This window comes from Trachemys scripta, chromosome 2 (assembly GCF_013100865.1).
Source record: "Trachemys scripta elegans isolate TJP31775 chromosome 2, CAS_Tse_1.0, whole genome shotgun sequence".
In the NCBI taxonomy this organism is placed as follows: Eukaryota; Metazoa; Chordata; order Testudines; family Emydidae; genus Trachemys; species Trachemys scripta.
Genome location: NC_048299.1, coordinates 60,021,189 through 60,043,503, shown reverse-complemented (window position 1 = coordinate 60,043,503; position 22,315 = coordinate 60,021,189). Strand labels below are relative to the sequence as shown.

The 22,315-nt window shown below is 41.3% G+C and overlaps 1 protein-coding gene across 1 annotated transcript; it reads right to left on the bottom strand.

The window, feature by feature from the left end:
- Window positions 1–291: 291 nt before the first annotated feature.
- Window positions 292–18,587, bottom strand: NFE2L3 (nuclear factor, erythroid 2 like 3). The gene is made up of 5 exons (XM_034760657.1): window positions 17,660–18,587; window positions 8,050–8,226; window positions 6,635–6,718; window positions 6,077–6,184; window positions 292–3,248 (listed from the first exon to the last, which is right to left on the bottom strand). Exons 1-5 carry the CDS (start codon window positions 18,137–18,139, stop codon window positions 2,004–2,006), a joined length of 2,094 nt encoding a protein of 697 aa, XP_034616548.1. The 5' UTR covers window positions 18,140–18,587; the 3' UTR covers window positions 292–2,003.
- Between the last annotated feature and the right edge of the window lie 3,728 nt (window positions 18,588–22,315).

Sequence of the window (22,315 nt, the reverse complement as noted above, 5' to 3'; positions counted from 1 at the left end):
AGCAGACTATTACTCTGTCGGGTAAGTTTTGCATTATGAGGAAAGTAGGTACTTGGTTATACAAAATAGAGTCTTGCATCTGCTGCTCTAATTACTGTAAACATAGGTGCAGCAAATTTAACACTGTAGATTCATGCCATGATAAATGGCATACTTCATCCAATTTTTCTTTGAAATACAGGTAATCTTGATATTTCCTTTGTGTGTACAGCAACTTACATGTTTTGTATAGCACTTTTCTGAGTTACTGGACAGTGCTGCTGTGGTATGCTTATACTAAAACTGTGTTTTTTTTTGTTTTTTTTTTTAAACCATGTCCCAATTTTTGTGTTAGGATCCCAGATATCCACATAACTACATTCTGTGTCTGATGTTTATGATACTTAAAAGGTAACATTTTTGGTGTAAGTTCTTATCTCATCGCTACATACTTATTTCTTATAATACCTTTTCAGACCTATTTTAGGATATGTATAAAAGAGAGAAAATGATCTATTGTGAATAAGGATGTAAATGCCTTTGCAGATTTCATGGCACAGATAAATCCACATCCTAAGCTAAAGCTAGTATGTCTTCACTCTAAGCAATCGTAAGGCAAGTAATATAATGCAGTTGATTTTACCTGGCACATTTGAGAACTCTTGGCAAATTTGACTTTAATTTGTTTTTAAACAGAATTTTTAAAGGTGCTTACAAAAGATTAATTTTAAAACAACCTAAAAATGTAAGAAAAACTAGTAATTTTGCTTTGGATAAAAGAGAAAAATTAAGTTATCCAGACTGAAAAAAGACAGTAGATAGTACTTCACGTATTTGAAAACACACAAATCAGAGAAAGTGTCTGATTCACCACTGCATTCTTTCATGTTTACATAGAAAAGTCAATGGTGTTATCCTGGCATAAGACTATAGTGTAACAGTGTTGAAGCAGATACAATTTACTTCAATATGTATTTAGAGGGAAAAATGTCAAAAGAAGTATAAAATTAATGAGCAATGCCAGTTTGCTTGAGACTACAACTATAAGTGTGTGTGTGTGTGTGTGTGTGTGTGTGTTTGTGTTTGGGTGTGTGTCTGTCTTTATTTTGTGGGAGAGAGGAAAAGTCTGAATAGTCTCCAGGATAGGGTGACCAGACAGCCAGCAAGTGCGAAAAATCAGGACGGGGTGGGAGGTAATAGGAGCCTATATATGAAATAGACCCAAAAATCAGGACTGTCCCTATAAAATTGGGACATCTGGTCACCCTACTCCAAGACCTCTTCAGAAAACTAGTACAAAAAGAATAATTTATACCCCTAAAAAGTTAAAAATGATAAAGACATAAAACCACCTGGAATTTAAGTCAAACCTTTGTAAATCTAAGTCTTCTGCTTTTAAAAAACTATGCCAGTTTTAATAGACTAAATCAAAATCTAAGGCCACTTTACCTTTCAAGAGTTTTGTAGTTAGGAAGAAAATGTTTTTTCCCTCCATCTGCAACTGATCTCAATTTTGTGGGTTTTTTGTTTGTTTGTTTTTTGCATTGATCCTTCAATTTCTCTCCAAAATAGGGAGAAGTCTCCTAGTTCCAAGTGTGACAACTTATATACCTGTCTGCTCCCTCCAACCCTTTTTCCATACAATTATGTCAGTGAAATATTTATTTGCAAATACTGTGTGCAAACTCATTTAAAGGCAATAAATCCACACTAAGTAGAAATTCTATTTCTGCTGGTGGGCTAGCATCCTCCAGTGACTAATTACATTTCACCAGCTCAGTCAAACTAGCACATTTTTACTGCTGTAGCTTCTAAGTGTTGACAATTTACTATATTTATATATAAAAACCATCCCAATAATTAAAGATGCAGGCCACATGCACAAGTCTCAAAATATTACAGTTGGGGTCTCTTTTCTTTTTTAACATGTTCATAAGCATTCTTGGCCTCCAGCATTTATGCCACTATCTTCACCACACTGTCAGCACAATGAGTTCTAAATAATGTAGCGATCTTAATATTACTTATTTTTGTTTCCGTTCTTTTTGGTTATCTTGTTTCTGTTCTGATGTGACCAGTCTCTTAGGTATTATCAAAACCCTGCCATTACTACTGCAATGAAGAGCATACTGGCTTGGATTAACAGGTCTGCCCTGGTCATCCCTTAACCTACTAAAAATTACATAATAAAGGTCATTTAGTTTTTGCTTCATAAGGCTAATTGATTTATTGCACTGAGATTTCTGCTTCTTAAGGCTTTCTTTTTGGGCTTGAAGCTTACACACATCATCTTCCAAGTTCAGGATCACATCTAGTTTACGTTTGCGGCAGTTCTGAGCAGCAACCTTGTTTTTTCCTCTTCGCCTTATGTCACGTATAAGTGATATTTGAGTATCTGTCAGATAGAACTTGGATAACATGTTGTTGAACACATCAGTAGGCATGCTCACAATTTCATCTACAGAAAATGGAATTCTCAAGGCTTTCACATAGCATTCATCATGGCTAAGATTATCTGTGAGGCACCTGCCCTTTACTTCGTTTGATTTCCCAGATGATGAAGAATGATTCTTAGAAGTGGATCCTAATTCATTTGGCAACTGATTGTAAGTGTGGTTATGAAGAATATGTTGAAGTGTGGATTCCCCACAATAGTCTGAATCGCTTTGATAGTCCATATGGCAGTGTTTATTATGCTCTAGGTAACGACCCCCTACAGCTCCTAAGCCATTGTGGGAAATATATTCTATATTGCTACTGTATCCAACGGCACCTTCATTGCAGGTTGGAACATATGATGAATCAGAATTGTTTGAAGAGGTTGTGCTCTGGCTTGAATTTAAAGAAAGTCCAGAATCTGAGTCAAGTTCTTCAAAAAGCTGAGAGACTTGTATAGGATCAAAACCTTCTTCCAATACTAATGCCATTAGATTTATCTCATCAAATATGTTCTCATCAAGGTCTGAAAGAAGATCCTGGTTTGTTAAGTTCCTAATGTCAACAGATGGAAATAACCCCAAATTAGTCCCATTAAGTAATGATTCGGGGTTTGTGATGCTAGAATTTAACTGCAGAAACGACTCTTGTCTCTGTACACTCCTTATTTCTGGATTTACCCTAGTGCTGTGGTTTGATCTCAGTAACATAGCTTCACGGAGGCTAACGTCATGGCTAATAGCCTGGGTCAAATTTACAGTGTAGTGAGAGGATAATGAATTCATGCCTCTACTACTACTAGCAACAGGTTGAGAATCTCCCAGTGAAATCTCCTAAAAGGAAATGGAAAAAAAATACACAGAATCAGCAACTTTTCTAATTAAATACTTCTAAATTCCTTACCTATACATACACACACTTTTTTTATTTCTTCTTTTTTCTTTCAGTATTCTCCCTACTATTAGAAGCCACCGTACCACTAAACTTTTCTATTATGTAGTCTGGAAGAACTATTTTCTACTTACACATGGGGTCTATCTAGTCTACGACTGTAGAATTTCCCACAGCCTTAACACAGAATTATCCTCTAAAATTTAAGAGATTAAAAACAAATGGTTTTAGCCCTCATCATTGTGAAACTAACCATTTAAAAACATGAGCAGAGTCCAACCCCTACAGTGCTGTCTTCCCAAATCTGCCGACAGCTTGAAACAAGCTATGCGAGTTATGAACTGCCACATTCAGCGTAATGGCTGGATAAATTGTCCTGTTTAGTTTTAAGATGTCAACATTAGCTATTTTACTGATCATTCTGGAAGACCTATCCAGTCAATGTGCTTCTCTCTCACTCTCAGGGTATGTCCTCACTGCAGAGATAACTCAGGTGATTAGTACCCAAATAGCCTAGCCCAGGCAAGAGCAGCCACACTGCAAAGCTTTAGTCAAATTACTGTGTCCTTACTGGTGCTGCATTCACTCATGTGTGTTGCTAGGACTTCTGGGGACATGTCCCATAGTTCTTTGTGCTTTACCAAGCTGAGCTACTCTGAGTCTTTCCCAGTGAATGGTGGGAAAACATATCTGCTATTCTGGGCAGATGGGGAGGAGTTGTGAGAAGGCAGTGAAGGACTACCAGCATTCTAGTGGTTTAGCCTGAGTCCTCCCTGCAAAAGGGGCAGGGGGCCAGCCTGAGTGAAAGCATCACTTGGACTTTAGCCTATACTGAAGGATGGACAGCTAGCCCGGTTTGAAAGCACCATCGCACTCAGGTCAGATATTTGTGTGTGTGGATTAGAAAGGTGTTAGGGGCAACACCTGAGTAACAGTATGGGTTAACTGTACAGTAAACACACACCTTTAAACTGCCTTCCTTCTCATCCACTAAAACCACCAACTGTTCTCTCTCCTGCTGTCAAAACCTCCAGGTTACTATCTCCATCAACACCTTCAACATTTATATATAAAACTTCTAGCATTTCCAGCTAACGCAAAATAGGGGGAAGCAAGATTGTATTATTCATTATCATATTGAATTCATTATTATTTTATCTTTCAATATACATGAAACTGCTGCATAACCTCTAATTTCCAAATGCTAGAGTGCCAAAGAATCCAGGGACCTTGTCATGGCATTTAGATCCACACTGTTGCAGAGTACACAGACCTTGGTTATATTTTGTAGCTCCTAACAGTACAAAATAATTATGTCAATTGTTGACTCAGTCTCTAGAACTCAACGTAGCTGCTCTGATTCTTATCAAGTCCAATGTTCAAAAAATAGTCTGAAGACTAACTAAAAGCTGTTTTTTTGTTTTTTTTTTTTGTTTTTTTTTTTTTTAATTAAGTAGTTTCAGGTATTATATGTGCCCCTGACAAAATCTGGCAAATGTCATTTTAAGCCACATTTTCTTACTTTTGGAAAGAAAAAAAAACTCATTGTGCAAAAGAACAGGGCAAACAGAGGAAAGACCTCACTGCACACAAAATACTATCAAATGCACAAATAAAAAAAAATTAAGAAATATTTTCCCCCTTTAATCTCTGTTATGTACCAAATGTTAGTAACATTTATGGAAAGTTAGACACAAAACATACTTTGAAATATAAAGTAAGGTTTGAGAATTTAGATAAACTCTGATTCCTTTACAGCTTAGTTTATTTACAGTGCTTCATTGTGAATATATCACAGTACATAAAGATAACACTTTAGTAACATAGGATTTCTAAAGCATTAAAAATTAGCTGAGAAGGGGGGAGAGACCCTTTATCAAATAATGAGGTTCTAATATTTTGCAGACTTATGTAATCTGATATTCAGATTTATCTATTTACATTCTGAAGCTATGCTTGTCCCAATATTTTGCATATTGTGAGGGCCTATTTCTGCTTTCAGTTATGCAACTGCAACCCCCTTTGCAAACAGTGGGATTTACAAACACATAACAGAGCAAAATTAGACCTACCGACCGGTCCAGTTACAGAACCAAGTCTGGAGCCAGAAGCTGGATTTGAAACAGAAAAGTATTATGAATAAACCAACGAGCATATAACATGTCATCTCTTCCAGAACAGAAAAATGTTAGGTTATGAAGTTCTGTCTAATGGTTATTTAAGGGGATGGTAGAAAGGATTTGTTTAAAGTCAGATGACATTGATGACATAGATGATACTTGGCTCCATCATCTAGACGGGGCCAACGATGTTCTCCACCTCACCAACTGTGAAGTGTATGGCAAGGTGTCCACACAGTTAAAGCCTACGTATTTTCACATCCAAATGGGCTTATCAGACTGTAGCTCATTAAGCAAATAATCTCAGGGCAGGTCTTCACTACGGGGGAGGGGGAGGTCGATTTAAGATACGCAAATTCGACCTATCGGAGCCGACTTACCCCACTGTGAGGACGGCGGCAAAATCGACCTCCGCGGCTCCCCATCGACGGCGCTTACTCCCACCTCCGCTGGTGGAGTAAGAGCGTCGATTCGGGGATCAATTGTCGCGTCCCAACAAGACGCGATAATTCGATCCCCGAGAGATCGATTTCTACCCGCCGATTCAGGCGGGTAGTGTAGACCTAGCCTCAGATGCACTTGCACAAGTCAGATGTGTGTATACTTTTAGAAGAACAATATATATACCTAAAGTTCTCTACTACACTTACCTGTAGCTCAGGTGACAGAAGAAAGTCTTGCCATATTTCTTCTATGGAGTTATCACGTACTAGCCCTGCTGTAGACTGGGAGGTAGAGCTGGTGTTTTCAATTATGCTCTTAAAAGAAACACGGAAGTTTTTCAAGATTTGTTGTTGTTTTTTTAAACTGTTAGCAATTAAAAGGCCCATGGTTGCTAAACACAGAGTGTGAAAATACTGTCAACATTTGGTAATAAATTGGAAAAAGCATAAGTTTATCTATTTTACATAGATAAACTGTCTTGTTGAATATTATCGAGGGGCACTGGGAAGAACTGGAATTTTTAAACAGTTTTCAAATAATAAGTTATGTAATTTTACAGATTCAGGAAGCTGGTAAGTAATGACTATGCTAAAAGGTAATGACCAGAATAGCTTTTTACAACAGAGTTTTCAGATAAATTACTGAACTGACTTGGTGACATACTCTCTGCTTACACTTTAATTAAATTAAATGGACTATCCCAATTATCCAAATATACCGGTTGTAATCCATTGCCTAATACAGCTTTGAGATTTCACATTTACCTCTAGTGCATTTTCTGTCTGTGATGACTGCAGCAGCAAATAGTCCTCCAAGAAGGGAAAGGAATTTATGGAATTTCTGTTGCTCTGTAGTGGAGGAAACAAAAAATACTTTTAAAAGCACAATTCTTAGAGACAAACAAGGGGTAAAGTAAGGGTTGTGGGGGAAGGGAGCACAGTCCCTTCTTTGCTAAAAATAGAGGGAGAGCTCCCTCTCCTCCCTTGCTCCTCCCACTCTGGTTTCAGTCCAGTCAGCTCTAACCATCAGACACAAATGAGTGCAAATCAGCTAATGCAGTTTCAATGGTTTGTAATTTTGAGCAAGGGTCTGAAATATACAAAAACCTAAGCAAATCTTGGCTTTCTATCACATCTCCACCATCACACAGATGCCACACTACTAGTCAGTAGCATCTTTAGGTTGAAGTTTTAGGTGGAACACTGTAATCCCATTAAAATTTAAGGTGTCCCTCAAGCCCCTGATGGAGCTGCCAGAAGTACAAAAGAGCCCAGGTGCTCTCCTTAACTTCCTGCTGCTTTGGAACAGTGCAATATAGTGAGATGCACTGGAGCTGTTGACCCTGCATAGAGCCTTCATCTGGAAGAGGAAATGCTATGCTGTTAGGAGGAGCAGAATGATCCTACACCTAAAAGCATCACACCTGCCCCACAAACAAAGTGCTTGTGCTTTCCTCCTCGATGAAGCTGCACCCGCTATCCTGACAAACAGTAGAAACACGTTTGAAGCCTCTAAGTCCAGTAAAGGTTGAAAACAAATTTGGTAGTGACAGGCAGGGCTGCTGGCGAAATGACTGGAAATTAAATTCTCAGCTCTCATGTGGAAAAGAAGGAGCAATCCCTTTATTGCAGATTGCAAAGAAACATAGACCAAAAGTGCCTATTTGATTTTAAGTCCATGCTTTAGTGTAACTGTAAAATGTGGCAACCATCCTTAGTGTAATTCCCCCCCCCTTCAATATACAACAACACATAGATATTGGCAACCAAGTCATCCAAAATTTAATCCCCTAGGGACCAATCCTACTTAACACTGAATCCTGTGAGCATAAAGCACCATCTATATGAAATCAGCATAATTTAGCATCCTTGTCTCAAATATTTATGTGGCTAACTTTGAAAGCTTGAAGAGGGAAGGTCTGCTGTCTTCAGAACTAGAATGAACAGAATAAAATAAAAAATAATTTTAAGATGACTGATTTTGGAAGGATTAGAATGTTTCAAGGTGAAACCATATTTGTAAAGGGAGCTTAACTTTTGAGAAGGAGATTGGGAATGTCATATTTACAGAATATCATCCAGACATTGCCTCTTTACTAATTTTCCTAATAGCACTCACAGAACGAATGATAAACCATTTACCCAGAGGCTGTGTGGCTTTTTTGTATCATTACACTTACCTCAGTGCTAGAATCTGTATTTTCTCTCTCTTCCCCCTCAGGTTTAGCCTTTTTTTCATTTTCTTCTTCATTCACCTGCTTTATCTTCTCCTCCCCCTCTTGTGATTCTGATTGTTCACTTCCTTTATGCGGATAATAGTAATCCAAAGCTTCCTGACCAGTTTCCAAGTCTACATCCTGAAGAGTCAGAAAAAGTATACTAATCTTTAAAAAGACACCCCTGCTTAATTCAGCCATAGTATATAATTTCCAGTGAAACATATATATGATCATATATAAATGTCATAACATGACAAGCTGAGACTAGGACTGAAGTAGGACAGAATCCTGCATGTGTAATACACTAATGTATGCTCTATCTCCAGTTTTATATGGGGATACTGACCCTCCTTATGGTATACCTAGACATTCTTCTGCTTCACTCACCAGCAGGGGGTAGCTGAATTGTATAGAGCTGCAAAGGATGATCCACAATTGCGTTGGACATAAAAGCAGACACTACCGTAAGTTTTTTAATATACAAACATGCTAAGCAGTGACACAGAACTTACAAGAAATTGTGCTCATGGTGATATGGCAGGAAGGGGTTTGCAACTGCTATTACAGTAACTATTTTGTTTCTATGTAGGCAGTTACGGAGGAGGGGGTCAGAAAAGTTATTTTTGTAATTGTCTGCATATAACTTAAAACTCCATTGCATGGTGGATACATTGTGACTATATTCCAATACAGTGCATTATTCTGGAATGACATCCAGAAGACACTGAAAGCAAAAACTTTTCAATATTCTGAAATCAGAATAATGTTGTTTCTGGTGTTCGAGAAGAACGCGAAGCAGAAGCATACATACTGGAACTTTCAAACGAGAACTAAAAAGACAATGTCTACAATGGCTAACTCCATTCTCTAGAATGGAATGTTCTGCAACAGCAGAAAAGGTAGGTTCCAATTGAATACCAAGTGTTACCTTCTCTGTTCCAAAATCATGTTGGAGCACCATTAATTTAGGTTTAAGGCTTTGTTGATCCCCAGACATGAACTGTATACATTCTCCAGCTTGTATCAGTTTCTCTCCTATATAAAGCTTTTTCTGAACTTCAAAAAGTGTCTGTTTTTTTTAAGTACAACTTGATACAAAACAGACTCAAAATTATTTGAATTGTCAATAAAGCTAAAAACATAGAAAGACAAAGTATTTTAAAATGTACTAAATGTTCTTGGGAAACAAAGTAACTTAGGACCTTAATTTTATTATATCACTTTTTCAAAAGTCATAAGGGAACCCTTAATTTTAAATATAGTCTTTTCCAATGGTAAACAGGCATCAAATGCATTAATCAATCCCTCTGATGCAAGGGGTCTTTACCCAGTATATATATATATATATATATAATATACAATTTCCAGATACTAATAAGGAGACTTCAATATAACTGCAACAGAGAAAATAGTCAGATATGTGGAACTGATCAGAGAACTTGCTTGTTATGAACAAAGATCAGGAAGCAATTTGTTTGCAAATGTTTTAAATATATTCCCCCCCCCCCACCCCTGTAGTACAATGCCAGTGGAAGGCAGTTTAGGATGTGAGATTTTCAGTCTGCAATAACTAAGGTCGTGTTCCTGCACATGCTTACATGAGTTCAGTAGGGCTACATCTGTGCAAACAGTTATTCACCCACACAAGTGTTTGTACAATCAGAGATAAGTCTTTAATTCTAGAAAGAACTGGCCTATATTTGACAAAAATTAATATAATTCATTACTATCTCAATCAAAAAACTGAGATATAGTCATGGATAAATAGGTATAAAAACCTGCAGCTGTTCCCCCTGGCTAGCAGGTGTACAGCATGCTGAAAGCAATACAGAGTGTTCAGCCCAGCATAAAAGAGCAAATCCACCCCTCAAAAGCAACCTTTCTCGATGACTGAGGAGTGGCATGAAGGAATCTTTAGCTTGCAGGATAACAGCCGCAATGTGGTGTCCCAAAGGGTAAGGATAAATAGAAAATTATGAATGGGGAGGCAACAAAGACAGCATCCTCAGGATTCATAGCAGAAACGTAAAAGGCACAACCTCATCCCACCTCTGGGGGAGGGGGGATTGGGCTGCAGCAGCTTTGTGAACAGTAATGGACATGTGTTTGCAGTGTAGATAATGCAAAGCTTTTGAAATTGCATTAGCCTAGAATGGACATATACAACAGCTGATAGCCTGCTATAAGCCTATTGTGTAGTTAGGCTAGCCTTTAACAGCTGTTCCATCATCAGGAAGACAACTCTTTTCTGATGCTTCAGAATGGTTAGTTCCTTTATAAGGGCAAAAACAGTGGTCAAATATTTCTACAATCTACAAAAGTCAGTGGTTTTCATGCCTTTACTGCCACCACCAATTCAAAGATAGCTTTCAGATCCTTTCCTATCACTTCAGGAGGCCAGGACCTGCATAGGCTTTAGCGTTCACATCCAATGAGATCAATGGGGTGGGGAAGTTCACACTTCTCAGAGCCATTGTTCCAGATTGTCTGCAGACTCAGGAAGACAACTCCGCAGAAGTCATATTTGGAAGATTTTCTATATAACCCATAAGGGCTAGAGCCATATCATATTGCCTCTATATAAATTCGTGGTACGCCCAAATCTTGAATACTGCGTGCAGATGTGACCGCCCCATCTCATATAAGATATATTGGAATGGAAAAGGTTCAGAAAAGGGCAACAAAAATGATTTAGGGTATGGAACATCTTCCACATGTGGAAAGATTAATAAAACTGGGACTTTTCAGCTTGGAAAAGAGACGAATAAGGGGGGATATGATTAAGGTCTATAAAATCATGACTGGTGTGGAGAAAGTAAATAAAGAAGTATTAGTTACTCCTTCTCATAACACAAGAACTAGGGGTCACCAAATGAAATTAACAGGCAGCAGGTTTAAAACACTCAAAAGGAAGTATTTCTTTACACTACTCACAGTCAACCTGTGGAATTCTTTGCCAGAGGATGTTGTGAAGTCCCAGACTATAACAGGGTTCAAAAAAGAACTAAAGTTCATGGAGGATAGGGCCATCAGTGGCTATTAGCCAGGATGGGCAAAGATGCAAAACCTGAAGTGTCCTTAGCCTGTGTTTGCCAGAATCTGGGAATGGGCAACAGGGGATGGATCACTTGATATGGGGGGAGGGATAGCTCAGTGGTTTAAGCATTGGCCTGCTAAACCCAGGATTGTGAGTTCAGTCCTTGAGGGGGCCACTTAGGGATCTGGGGCAAAATCAGTACTTGGTCCTGCTAGTGAAGGCAGAGGGCTGGACTTGATGACCTTTCAAGGTCCCTTCCAGTTCTAGGAGATCATTACCTGGTGTGTTAATTTCCTCTGAAGCACCTGGCATTGGCCACTGTCAAAAGATAGGATACTTGGCAAGATCAGTGGTTCTGATCCTATTTACCATTGCGGGCCACATATGCAGCTCTCTATGTATTATGTAGGCTGCATCCACACAATATATATACTATCTGTATAGCCCTGAGAATGTCACATGGGCCACAGCTGTGTGCTGATTGGGGCTGTAAGCAGCTTGCAGGCTGCAGGTTGAGAACCACTGGGCTAGATGGACCATTGGTCTGACCCAGAGTGGCCATTGTTATGTAGAGACTTACTCTAAAAAACAAAACAAACAAACAAACAAAAACCTTCAGATCTGTAGGTTCTGAAAATACTGCAACATGTTGAACAGGCTGAGTGTTTGACACCTCTGGATTAGTGCACTAAGCGCAATGCTGAGAGCCAGGGAATCCCAAATTCTATTCTCACCTCTGACACTTGTTGATTTTAATTACACTAGAGAATAGAATTTGGGAGTAAATCTGGTTAGTGGATTAGGCATCAGCCTTGCATCTAGGAGGCCTGGGTTCTTAATCCTGGTTGTGGCATTTGCTTGGTGTGCAATCTAGGACAAATCACTTAACCTCTCAGCTTCAGTTTACCAATCTTTAATATTGAAGTAACAATATGGACTAAGTTCATAACTAATGTTTAAAGAGTGCAAAGTATTAAGACACAGATGGGAAAGAGGTCTCTAGTAGGAGCAGACAGTACAAACCAGCATTCGCTGCCGTTCTACCCATCATTGCTTTAGATCATGCATTTCACAGTGAGGCAGACGTTCCAAACTTGACCCTCGATTATTTGTGGACATTGTTTTTATTGCTGGGTATTCACTTTCCATTATATTTAGTTTTAAGCCTGGACTGGAAATACTCACTCCATTGTTGTTGTTAATCTGTGTGTTGCTTTGCTATGTGTTTTTTGTTTTGTTTTGTTTTGTCCCATTTCCTTTGTAAAACTATAGATAACTTTATCAAAGATAAAAATAGATGTTAAAAGATTTCTCAAGCTACAGCTTGCTCTTAAACTAAAGTGCATTCTTTGTCCTGCTAAATTGGCAAGAAGCATCACTGGTTGAACATTTTTGTGATTTTTTTTCACCAAGTTCTCTACACTTTAAACAAAGTCAAATGGCACTTTACACAAGTTTACACCACACAGTACAAGACAGACCTGTGCAAAAGAACTACAGATACTGGTTACACAACCAGCAGTGTCTATTTTACTATGTTTTGATTAAGTAATAAAAATATCTAGTTCTTATACAGCTGCTTGCTATCTGATTACTGCTGCTGCTATTTGTCTGTGTACTTTAAATAAGCTACATATAATTAATTCTACAAATTGTTTGACATCTGCTTAATCTGGACTAAAAAAGAACATGTATCAAGTCAGTCCTCTACAGTCATAATGAAACAAAACATCTTTTTTTTCCTCAGACGCAGACATTTAAAGTCCTCTGAAAGGGACATTATCCTTTGAAATATAATCACAGTTTAAAAAGTTTGGAAGATAAAACCATAGCACTGGAAATATCAGGATTATGACAATCAGGCTGCCTTGGATTACATATTTTATGTAATACCATGCCTAGGCATTTTATTAAGATTGCTAAAATTAGTCAAGTTAGTTATTTAGGCTAACTGAATATTGCATCCCTGGCTTCAAATGCTGCACCCATCTAACATCTATTATTATTTTCAATATCTCAATCCCAAAAATTTACTCTGGGCTGCAAATAGGCACACGCTACTGAAGATACCCTTGTTGGCTTCAGAAGAATCATGACAGTCTATTCTATTGGATCAAACAGACACGGGGTGGGGGGGGAAGTATTTACACAGCACTGGGTCTACTATGTCAACCATCATGTTTACTTGAAAACACGCTGTTAAATGTGTGTATGCAATATATCACACACATTTATATATATGACTCCTCCTCCAGAATGCAAGTAGTGATGGACAGAATTAGAAGCAAAATACATAGCGCTATGGTATTTTTATTAACTTACTACAGATGTGGAAACTACACAGATTCAGTTACTGTATAGTTCATAACTTGAAAAATCACTGAGATCCCTTTAAAACACTCAAAAATTAGTCTTTTAAAGTCTGTGATGTTATCTGATTAAAATATGACCATATAGAACATTGTTGCAACCACTGTTATATATTTGCAACAAATCTTGTGCAAAATGTGGCATGTAAGATGTCTATAAAAAGGTTATGATTTGCTGGTTATTATCATGCTATCTGTATGCATGTATTGTTTTTGTATTTGCAGTTATGAGTATTGGCTCTATACCTGGATTTCAAATGTTTGCTCCTGGGGTAACACCCACAAGGTAGTTAGCCAGCACATCTTGGAGAGACTATGTAAATTAGGTGGCCCATCAAAAGGACACAACTCACAATGGACCAGGGAGGCACCGATCTACACTGAATGGACTTTTCTGTGAACTTTCCATTTGAAGTATAGGTAATGGTTTCCTGCAAAAACTAAGCAAAATTATGCATGGACACGTGACTTGCCCATATGACTCCAAACCCCCTCTTTTACCTGTAATTTTCCACTAACTGCTGAGGGCTTTCTTTGAAACAATGGGTATCCCTCCACATAGCAGAAGCTATAAAAGGCCCAGCAAACATCTCCGTTTTGTCCCTTTCCTGCTCAAACCTCTGAACTATGGACTTGTACAAATGGGAGCATTCTAACCAAGGCCTGGTCCCCACTAACCCCCCACTTCGGACTAAGGTACGCAAATTCAGCTACGTTAATAACGTAGCTGAATTCGAAGTACCTTAGTCCAAACTTACCATGGGTCCAGACGCGGCAGGGAGGCTCCCCCATCGATGCCGCGTACTCCTCTCGCCGAGCTGGAGTACCGGCGTCGACGGCGAGCACTTCCGGGATCGATCCCAGAACATCGATTGCCTGCCGCCGGACCCTCCGGTAAGTGCAGACGTACGGCTAAGGACTGAGGTCTTTCCAATGATTTGGAAGCAACCAGAGACTTATTAAGTCAGCAGTTTATTCCATCATTGCTACAAGCCTCATGCAAGAACTTTGCATTTATTTTATGTATTTTATTCCTTTAACCAATTTAACTCTCACCTTTCTTTCTTTTTTATAAATAAACCTTTAGATCTTAGATATTAAAGGATTGGCATCAGCATAATTTTGGGGTAAGATCTGAGTTATATATTGAGCTGGGTGTGTGGCTGGTCCTTTGGGATCAGAAGAACCTTTTATTTGATGAGATTGATTTTTAAGAACCACTCATCTTTAAATCCAGTTTTTTTGGTGGTAATTCAAGGACTGGAATGCCTAGGGAAACTGCTTTTCTGATTTCTTGTTAGCCAGTGTGCCGAAACAGAAGTTTACTTTTGTTGCTGGTTGGTATACATTATGGGGGAATAACCACCAGTTTTGGGGTGTATTTATCAGCAGTTTGTCCTGAATTTGGTATTCTCAATTGTGACCCACGAAGGCACGGTTACAATGCTGAGATCTTTAAAACTCCATATTCACACCTTTTAAGGTGTTTTTAGAAAATGGGTCCCACTCATTCACTATATAAAATTCTAGCACAACCCAAAATATTATATTCTTTTTCTACCCTTGTCTTGGTCCCTTTTCCAACATTGACTTTTCTCCCTCTCTGCATTCAAACTCCTCCTTACTTATTTCTTGAGCAAATTTTTCAGTAAGAATCCATGGGACATCAATTTATAATTTTTGCATTGCTACAATTTGAAGTCTTCTGTTTATATAATATAATCTTATGTGTGTGATCCAGGAAAAAAAGATGTACACATGTTTAACTTTACTCATGTGAGTAGTATTGTGCAGTGAAAAGCTTATTCACATAAATAATGTCACTTTTAACATGCTAAAGATAGCCTCGTAAAATTAATGGAACTATTAGTTATTTATTCAATTTTTTACTTTACAAGCCATATTTTTACGAGTGCTAATATTTGATTGGATTGATTAGTAAGGCAACAAAACATTATTGTGAAGCCTATATTTTATTACAAAAATCCATTTAATGACAGTCTGGTTCCATCACAGTAAATACCAAGGCTACGCTGATCTCAGTTTGTTGTGTAACAACCTAATGCAGGAACACCTATACAGCTCTACTTGTTCTTAAAGACTGACAAGCTTTCATAATACTACGTCTTCTCTCAGAGGACTAAAGAGAAAAACAGGTCAAACTGTGTTGTAAATGATTGCATGCCCAGATAGGACACATCAGCCACTGTACTTTTCATTAAAAAGCAACAGAGAGTCCTGTGGCACCTTTAAGATTAACAGAAGTATTGGAGCATAAGCTTTCGTGGGTGAATGCCCACTTTGTCGGATGCATGTAGTGGAAATTTCCAGGGGCAGGTATAAATATGCTGGCAAGAATCAGTACGGAGATAACGAGGTTAGGTCAATCAGGGAGGGTGAGGTCAAATTACAATACATTTTGTGTCTGTTAATTTATTAGGAAGCTAGATAATTTGGTGGAGAAGACACTGGATTTTTCATTCTAGGAATCCATTTATGTTTCAACTCAAGAGTATTGAGATTTGGGATTCAGTTTATTAGTCTCTCTCTCAACCATTCTATACTTTAGGGAAGTAGGGCTCCAGAGAGGTCCAGAGCTAAATTAGAACAGAAAATGAATCATTCCTCACTCCAGTACAGTGATCCCCTTAGGTTAGGGTGGAGAAACTAGTTCTGCAACTACCTACACAAATAATATCAATACAGTCCAGAATCATAACCAAGCTAATCCTTGTGCAAAATCCTAATGTTGAGAAAAATTAAAAGAGGTTTTTTACAATGTAAGGATTGTTAATAATTAGACAGCATCAGTTGCAGCTGATCACTGAACTCAAGTTATTGAAAAAATCTTAGCCCTCAGAGATTATAATCTAGTATGCAAAAGTATGGTCATCCAAGTATTATTTTACTTTAGATTTCAAAATATGTCAATTATGTTTGCACAACTCATTGTTATTATTCATCTATGTATCACTGCTTGCCACAATGGTATCAGATAGTGGGTTCACCACAAGTAATATTATATAGTGCCGTTCCAGTTTTGATGGATCATGGATAAATTACTTTTAAAAGTGTCCATGTGCATACATTAAGAAAATACTTACAGCTAAGGCCTTAATCCCGCAACCCTGATTTCAACAGAATTTAAAATGAGTCAAGTTAAACACATAGTTAAATCTCTGCAGGATTGGGTCCTTGTAGATAGTCACGTGTCCCTGCTTAGTTAATTGAAAACTGTAGTCTGCTTGATGACCCAGTTGTTCACCTGCTTTTGTTAGATTATAACCTCTCCAGAGCCAAAATTACTTATTTATTTGGTCTACATTACTTATAATCAGTGTGTACAGTTATGGTGCTAGAGTGAATAAAGTAGATAATGGAACCTTGTTATCTGTATAGACTTTTTTAGCACACACCCAAGATGAAATCATTTGGTTTTGGAGGTCTTTTTACAGACAGCAGAAAAATCACCCTGTGTCCTCACTTCTTGAAGAAGCTCTGACAGTTTAAGAAGCTGCCTCCTTTTCCTTCCCATTCCTCCTTTTGTTACAGGATACACAGTAATATGTTCAGATTAAACCTCTGTCTCCAAGGAGTGAGGGCGGCATTTGCATCCTCCTCAGCTGGGGAATCATGAAAGAAAGAAGCATTTTGAGATCCAAGCTTCCTGGAAGTTCGCGTCGGTGTGTTGGCCGCTCAACATTTAGGATTTATCTCATTATAGGGACAGGTGCAAGTTGGGGCATTCAGATCCAAACCTGAACCTCCTTCTGCCAAGCTTTGTTTTGTGGAAGGGGGCGGGGAGGCCAGCTGGTCCCAGCATTCCAGGCCCCTCCGCAGTAGTTTTGCAACACGATGTAACACCCAGTTATTTCATAACCAGAAAAGGGGAAAGTGTGAGGTGCATCTCGCCCTGGATGCATCCTCGAGGTATGGTGGGGATGTGTGTCTCGCGCCCCCCCCCCCCCCCCCCATGCTTGGGATGTCCCCTTGGCATGCGAGACTCCTCCTCCTCTCCGATCTGCAGATACCCGCTTTCACCCGCAGAAGGTGCGCGAAGTGGAGGCAGGTCTTCGCCCCACCTCCCCGGCTCTATGGGTCCCCAAGCTATCTCCGGACTAAAAACCCCAGGCGGGGAGCGATGCTGTCCTCCCCTGCCCCTTACCTCTAGGGTAGGGCAGTCACTTCCCCCAGGGCTGGGCTCGGCTCGGGGGGCCGCTGCAACTCCTCCATCCCCTTCCTCCTGGGCCTGCTGCTGCAGGCTGCTCCCCCGGACGGAGCGGGAGTGGCTGGGGCCATCCTGGGCACCGCTTTCGCTGGGGCCATCTCCGCCGGCGCCACTGACAGGCGAGGAGGGGAGCGCCCCATTCTCCTCGCCGGCCACGGCGTGCACCAGCCAGGTGTCCAGGCGGGTGCTGGGGATGTAAGGGCCCCCCAGCGCCCGCACCTCCCGGAGCAGCAGCAGCCGGTCCCAGTCCCGCTCTGGGCACTTAGGGTGCGGAGGGCTGCTCCCCGCGTAGGAAATGTCCGGGGCCCGGCGCCGGAGGAGATCCAGGTCCAGCCGCAGCCCCGCCAGGCTGAGCAGGAGGGTGACCTGCAGCAGCAGCCCCTCCTCGGAGCAGCAGCGCCTAGTCAGGGGCTTCATCTCCGCTCCGGCAGCTCCCCAGCGGCTCGCCAGCAGCCGGGCTCTGGCTCCGGCTCCCGCTGCCCGCGACGCGCCCCCAGGGGAGGCCGGGGCAGCACGTGTGTGTGTCTGTGCCGGGAAGGGAAAGAGAAACCAGACAAAGGAGCCAAGCGCGCTGTTGCCGCTCCGGCTCCCACAGTGAGCCACGAAGCGACCGGCCTTTCCCTAGGGCGGCGAGTGCGACGGGGCGGGCCGGGGGCACCCGCTGCTGGGATGTTGCCACCCTCCAACCCGCCGCCACCGGCAGCTGGGCTGGGCCACCTGCCCCTGGATCGCACCCTCCAGCCCTGGCCGCGGAGAGAGGCAGCCGGAGTGTGGGGTGGAGCCTCCCGGCTTCAGCCGGGCCACAACCCTTGGCGCCTGGGAGCATGTGCTCAGAAGGGGGGACGGGACTTGCCCCTCCCACCGCACAGCCAGCCCCGCAGCAGCGGCACGTGCATTAGACACTCAGTCATTCTGCCCCCCGCAGCGCGCTCCCAAAAGCCGGGCGGCCCTCGGCCGCTCCGAGTCATTTTCCAGGCCGGGCTCCACAACTTCGCGGGGGAGGATATTCCGCAGTCGGACGCTTTGTTGTTCTCCTGTCACTTTAACTCTGCCTTGCTGGCACGGCTCCAGGAGCAAGTTAGCAACTGGGGCTGGGTGAGGCGCTGGAGGAGCTGCGCAGCGGGGAATAAACGTGCCTCCTGTCTGTGTATCCCAATGAAAGGAGGAGCCGGAACGCGTCGGCGATCGGGGAAAGACGCAAAGCTTTCTGGGGATTGAAGTCCCCCCTCCCATTTTTACTCTGCATCGCGCCGTCCACAGCAACCCAGTGGGGGTTGTTAGTGTACTGTACCGATCTTCACTGGCTACTGTCACCACCCCCGTCCTTGTACTTGCTGTATTCTCGGACGGAGACAGAGGAGCTAGCTTAAGGAGGCGTGTCTAATAAGTCACTTTTCCAATTCCCATCAGTAGTGCTAATTGGTTCAGCCATATTGCAGACTCTGTATATTACATGTTGAATTCAGACCCACACCCATAGCGCTGTATACAGGGCCGGCTCCAGGGTTTTGGCTGCCCCAAGCAGCCAAAAAAAAAACAACCCTGCGATCACGATTGCGATCTGTGGTGGCAATTTGGCGGGAGGTCCTTGCCTCTGAGCTGGAGTGAGGGACCATCTGCCGAATTGCCGCCGAATAGCTGGACGTGCGGCCCCTCTTCAGAGTGGCTGCCCCAAGCACCTCTCGACAAGCTGGTGCCTGGAACCGGCCCTGGCTGTATACATACTGATTTAACCAAGAATAGACAATACCATGTGAATTTAATGAAACAGAATGACCACTCTTGTTGCCTAACACTTTCATTTTCTGACAGATGTTAGGATTGCACGCTTAAGAGTGCACTAAAGGCTTTTATGCATTGCATTTCCGTTTTTAAAAGCAAGGGACAAAATAACGAGACTGTGCTTAATAATGTTAGCATGTTAGGCCTAGAATCTGCTCTATGTGGTAGTCCCCTGTGCCCATGCCAGGCCCCACTTCAATCACTTGGACTTTTGTGCAGTTGTAAGGCTCTGCCTGTGTACAGCGGCTTGGTGGATCAAGTCCTTGGATTTTACTAAAGATTTTTATTACTAAAGAAACACCTACTTATGCTACATTTTCATGCTAATACTTTGTTCTTAATGCTAGACCTGAAAGCTGGACTCCATGTATATCCCCAAGGGGAAATTCTGAAGAATCCTATAGTGTGTCACTCTTCTTTGGCTCTCCAGCTAAGCACTTCTCCCATCCCAGCATACAGTTACTTTCCTTCACCCAGGGTTAACAGTTTTCAGTCATTCAAACCACAGCAGATAAATTATAATCCCATTCTAACCAGGAAAAACACAAAGACATTCTCAGCTTGACTCTGACCTGCATTGTTCTACTGATTATAGGGCAATTATTAATGACCCCAATAAAATAATAAGACTTAATGGTATATAGACACAGATTTTAAATAAAATTAATTTGGTACCTAAATATCCTCAATTATTTAATTTTTTCCCCTTAGTGTGACTATAATTTCAATAACTATCTACTTTGCACTATTTTAACTCACTTTGGGATTTATATATCTTAGAGTAATTTGCTATTTTTGCTTTTTCCTTCTAATTATTTTGTTTCTACTCTCTGTGTCTTCTGAACAGGTCCTTTCCCGCTCCTGTTCTGCAGAATCTCTCCTCACCCCAAATCAGCTAAGTGTCTCAAACAGTTGTTTTGACACTAAGAGGGATAATACCCTGCTGGACAGACACTGAAAGTGACATTTCCTAAACAGAAATTTCTGCTGGTAATGGGTAATATTTCTCATTTTTCTTTTGGCAGTGGTGATATTTCCCTTTTTCAGTTCTGCTAATTATATGCTGTTACTCAACACAGGCATCTAAAAATATCCTCACTATAACTATTGATACCCTGTTGTCATTGACTTTTTTCAGTAATCCAAAGAAAAAGTCCATCTAATTCAGTGGTTCTCAAACTTTTGTGTTGGTGACCCCTTTCATACAGCAAGCCTATGAGTGCGACCCCTCTTATAAATTAAAACCACATTGTTTTATATTTAACACTATTATAAATGCAGGAGGCGAAGCAGGGTTTGGGGTTGAGGCTGACAGCTCATGACCCCCAAGTAATAACCTTGTGACCCCCTGAGGGGCCACAACCCCCAGTTTGAGAACCCCTGATCTAGTAGAACCATGTACTTACTACCTATTACATTTTTCTAGGTATGATGAGACTGATGACTTCATTCCCAAGTAGGTTCATTTAAGTTCATCTACGGTTCACCTTGTTGCTGCAAAGAAATAAATTATGGAAAGATCTGTACAAAGCTAAAAGAACCAGCTTCATTGCAATGCAATCTGTCCTCATTCTTGAGAGCATAATGTGTTGTTGCTGTCTAAAGAATACATTTAACCAGTTTATTGTCTCTAGAGCAGTGGTGTGCAACCTGCGGCCCGCAGGTCGCACGGGGCCCGTCAGGGTAATCTGCTGGCGGGCCGCAAGACAGTTTGTTTACATTGACTGTCCACAGGCACGGCCGCCCGCAGTTCCCATTGGCCACAGTTTGTTGTTCCCAGCCAATGGGAGCTGCGGGAGCTTCCCGCAGCTCCCATTGGCCGGGAATGGCTAACCATGGCCATTGGGAGCTGCAGGGGGGCATGCCTGATGATGGTCAATGTAAACAAACTGTCTTGCGGCCTGCCAGCGGATTACCCTGACAAGCCGCAGGTTGCCCACCACTCCTCTAAAGTCTTCAGTGTCATTGGCTGCATTCACATTTAACTACCTTTATAGCTTTCCTTCACAGTAGTTATATGCCCTGTACTCCTCATGTAAACTAAAACGTACAAGAGTATTAAGACAAAAGCAAGAACTTTATCATTATGTTCAGACTGTAAACACAGAAAAGATAGAACATTGAAAATGATGGCTCCTTATGTTGTACATTAGTATTTGCTGTTAACTTTTTTGCATTACAAACAGCCCTCAAAAGTTAGGAGATGTGTTTGTATTATGACACAGTCTTTAATTATGTGACCATGTCACCTCTGGTGCTACCTGGCTAGTTCCCAAACACACACTGGGCTGTTTATCTCTCAAGAAGGTGAGTGCTTATTCCTCTCTTACATAGTAATACCATGCAATACAGGCTTACAACAAGGGTAGGCTTGCCTGCAGCCCTCACTCCCCAGCCCAGGTTCACCTTCTGAACCCTTCCTGAGCTGTCCTTGCTTCCTGTTTCTTTCCCTTATATTCTCCCCAAATGGCTTGTTAGCCCAGTGATTGTCACCCAGGTGCTCACTATCCCCCAACAGAAAGTGTACCTCAACCTCAACTTAGGGTTGACAGTTCTGGTTGGATGTATTCCTGGAGGTTTTGTCACATGACATAATCTTTAATTAAAGAATAGTCTTTAATTCCTGGACACTCCAGGACAATCCTGGAAGGTTGGCATCCCCTAACCTGTACTGGGCCTATAACCAGATGCGCCATCTTTCTGAGTTGCTGGGGACCTCCACTCCAGTCCCTGCCCCCACTCCACTCCTTCCCCCAAGACCCCACCCACCCCGCCTCTTCTTGCCCCTGCTCCACCCCCTCCCCTGAGTGC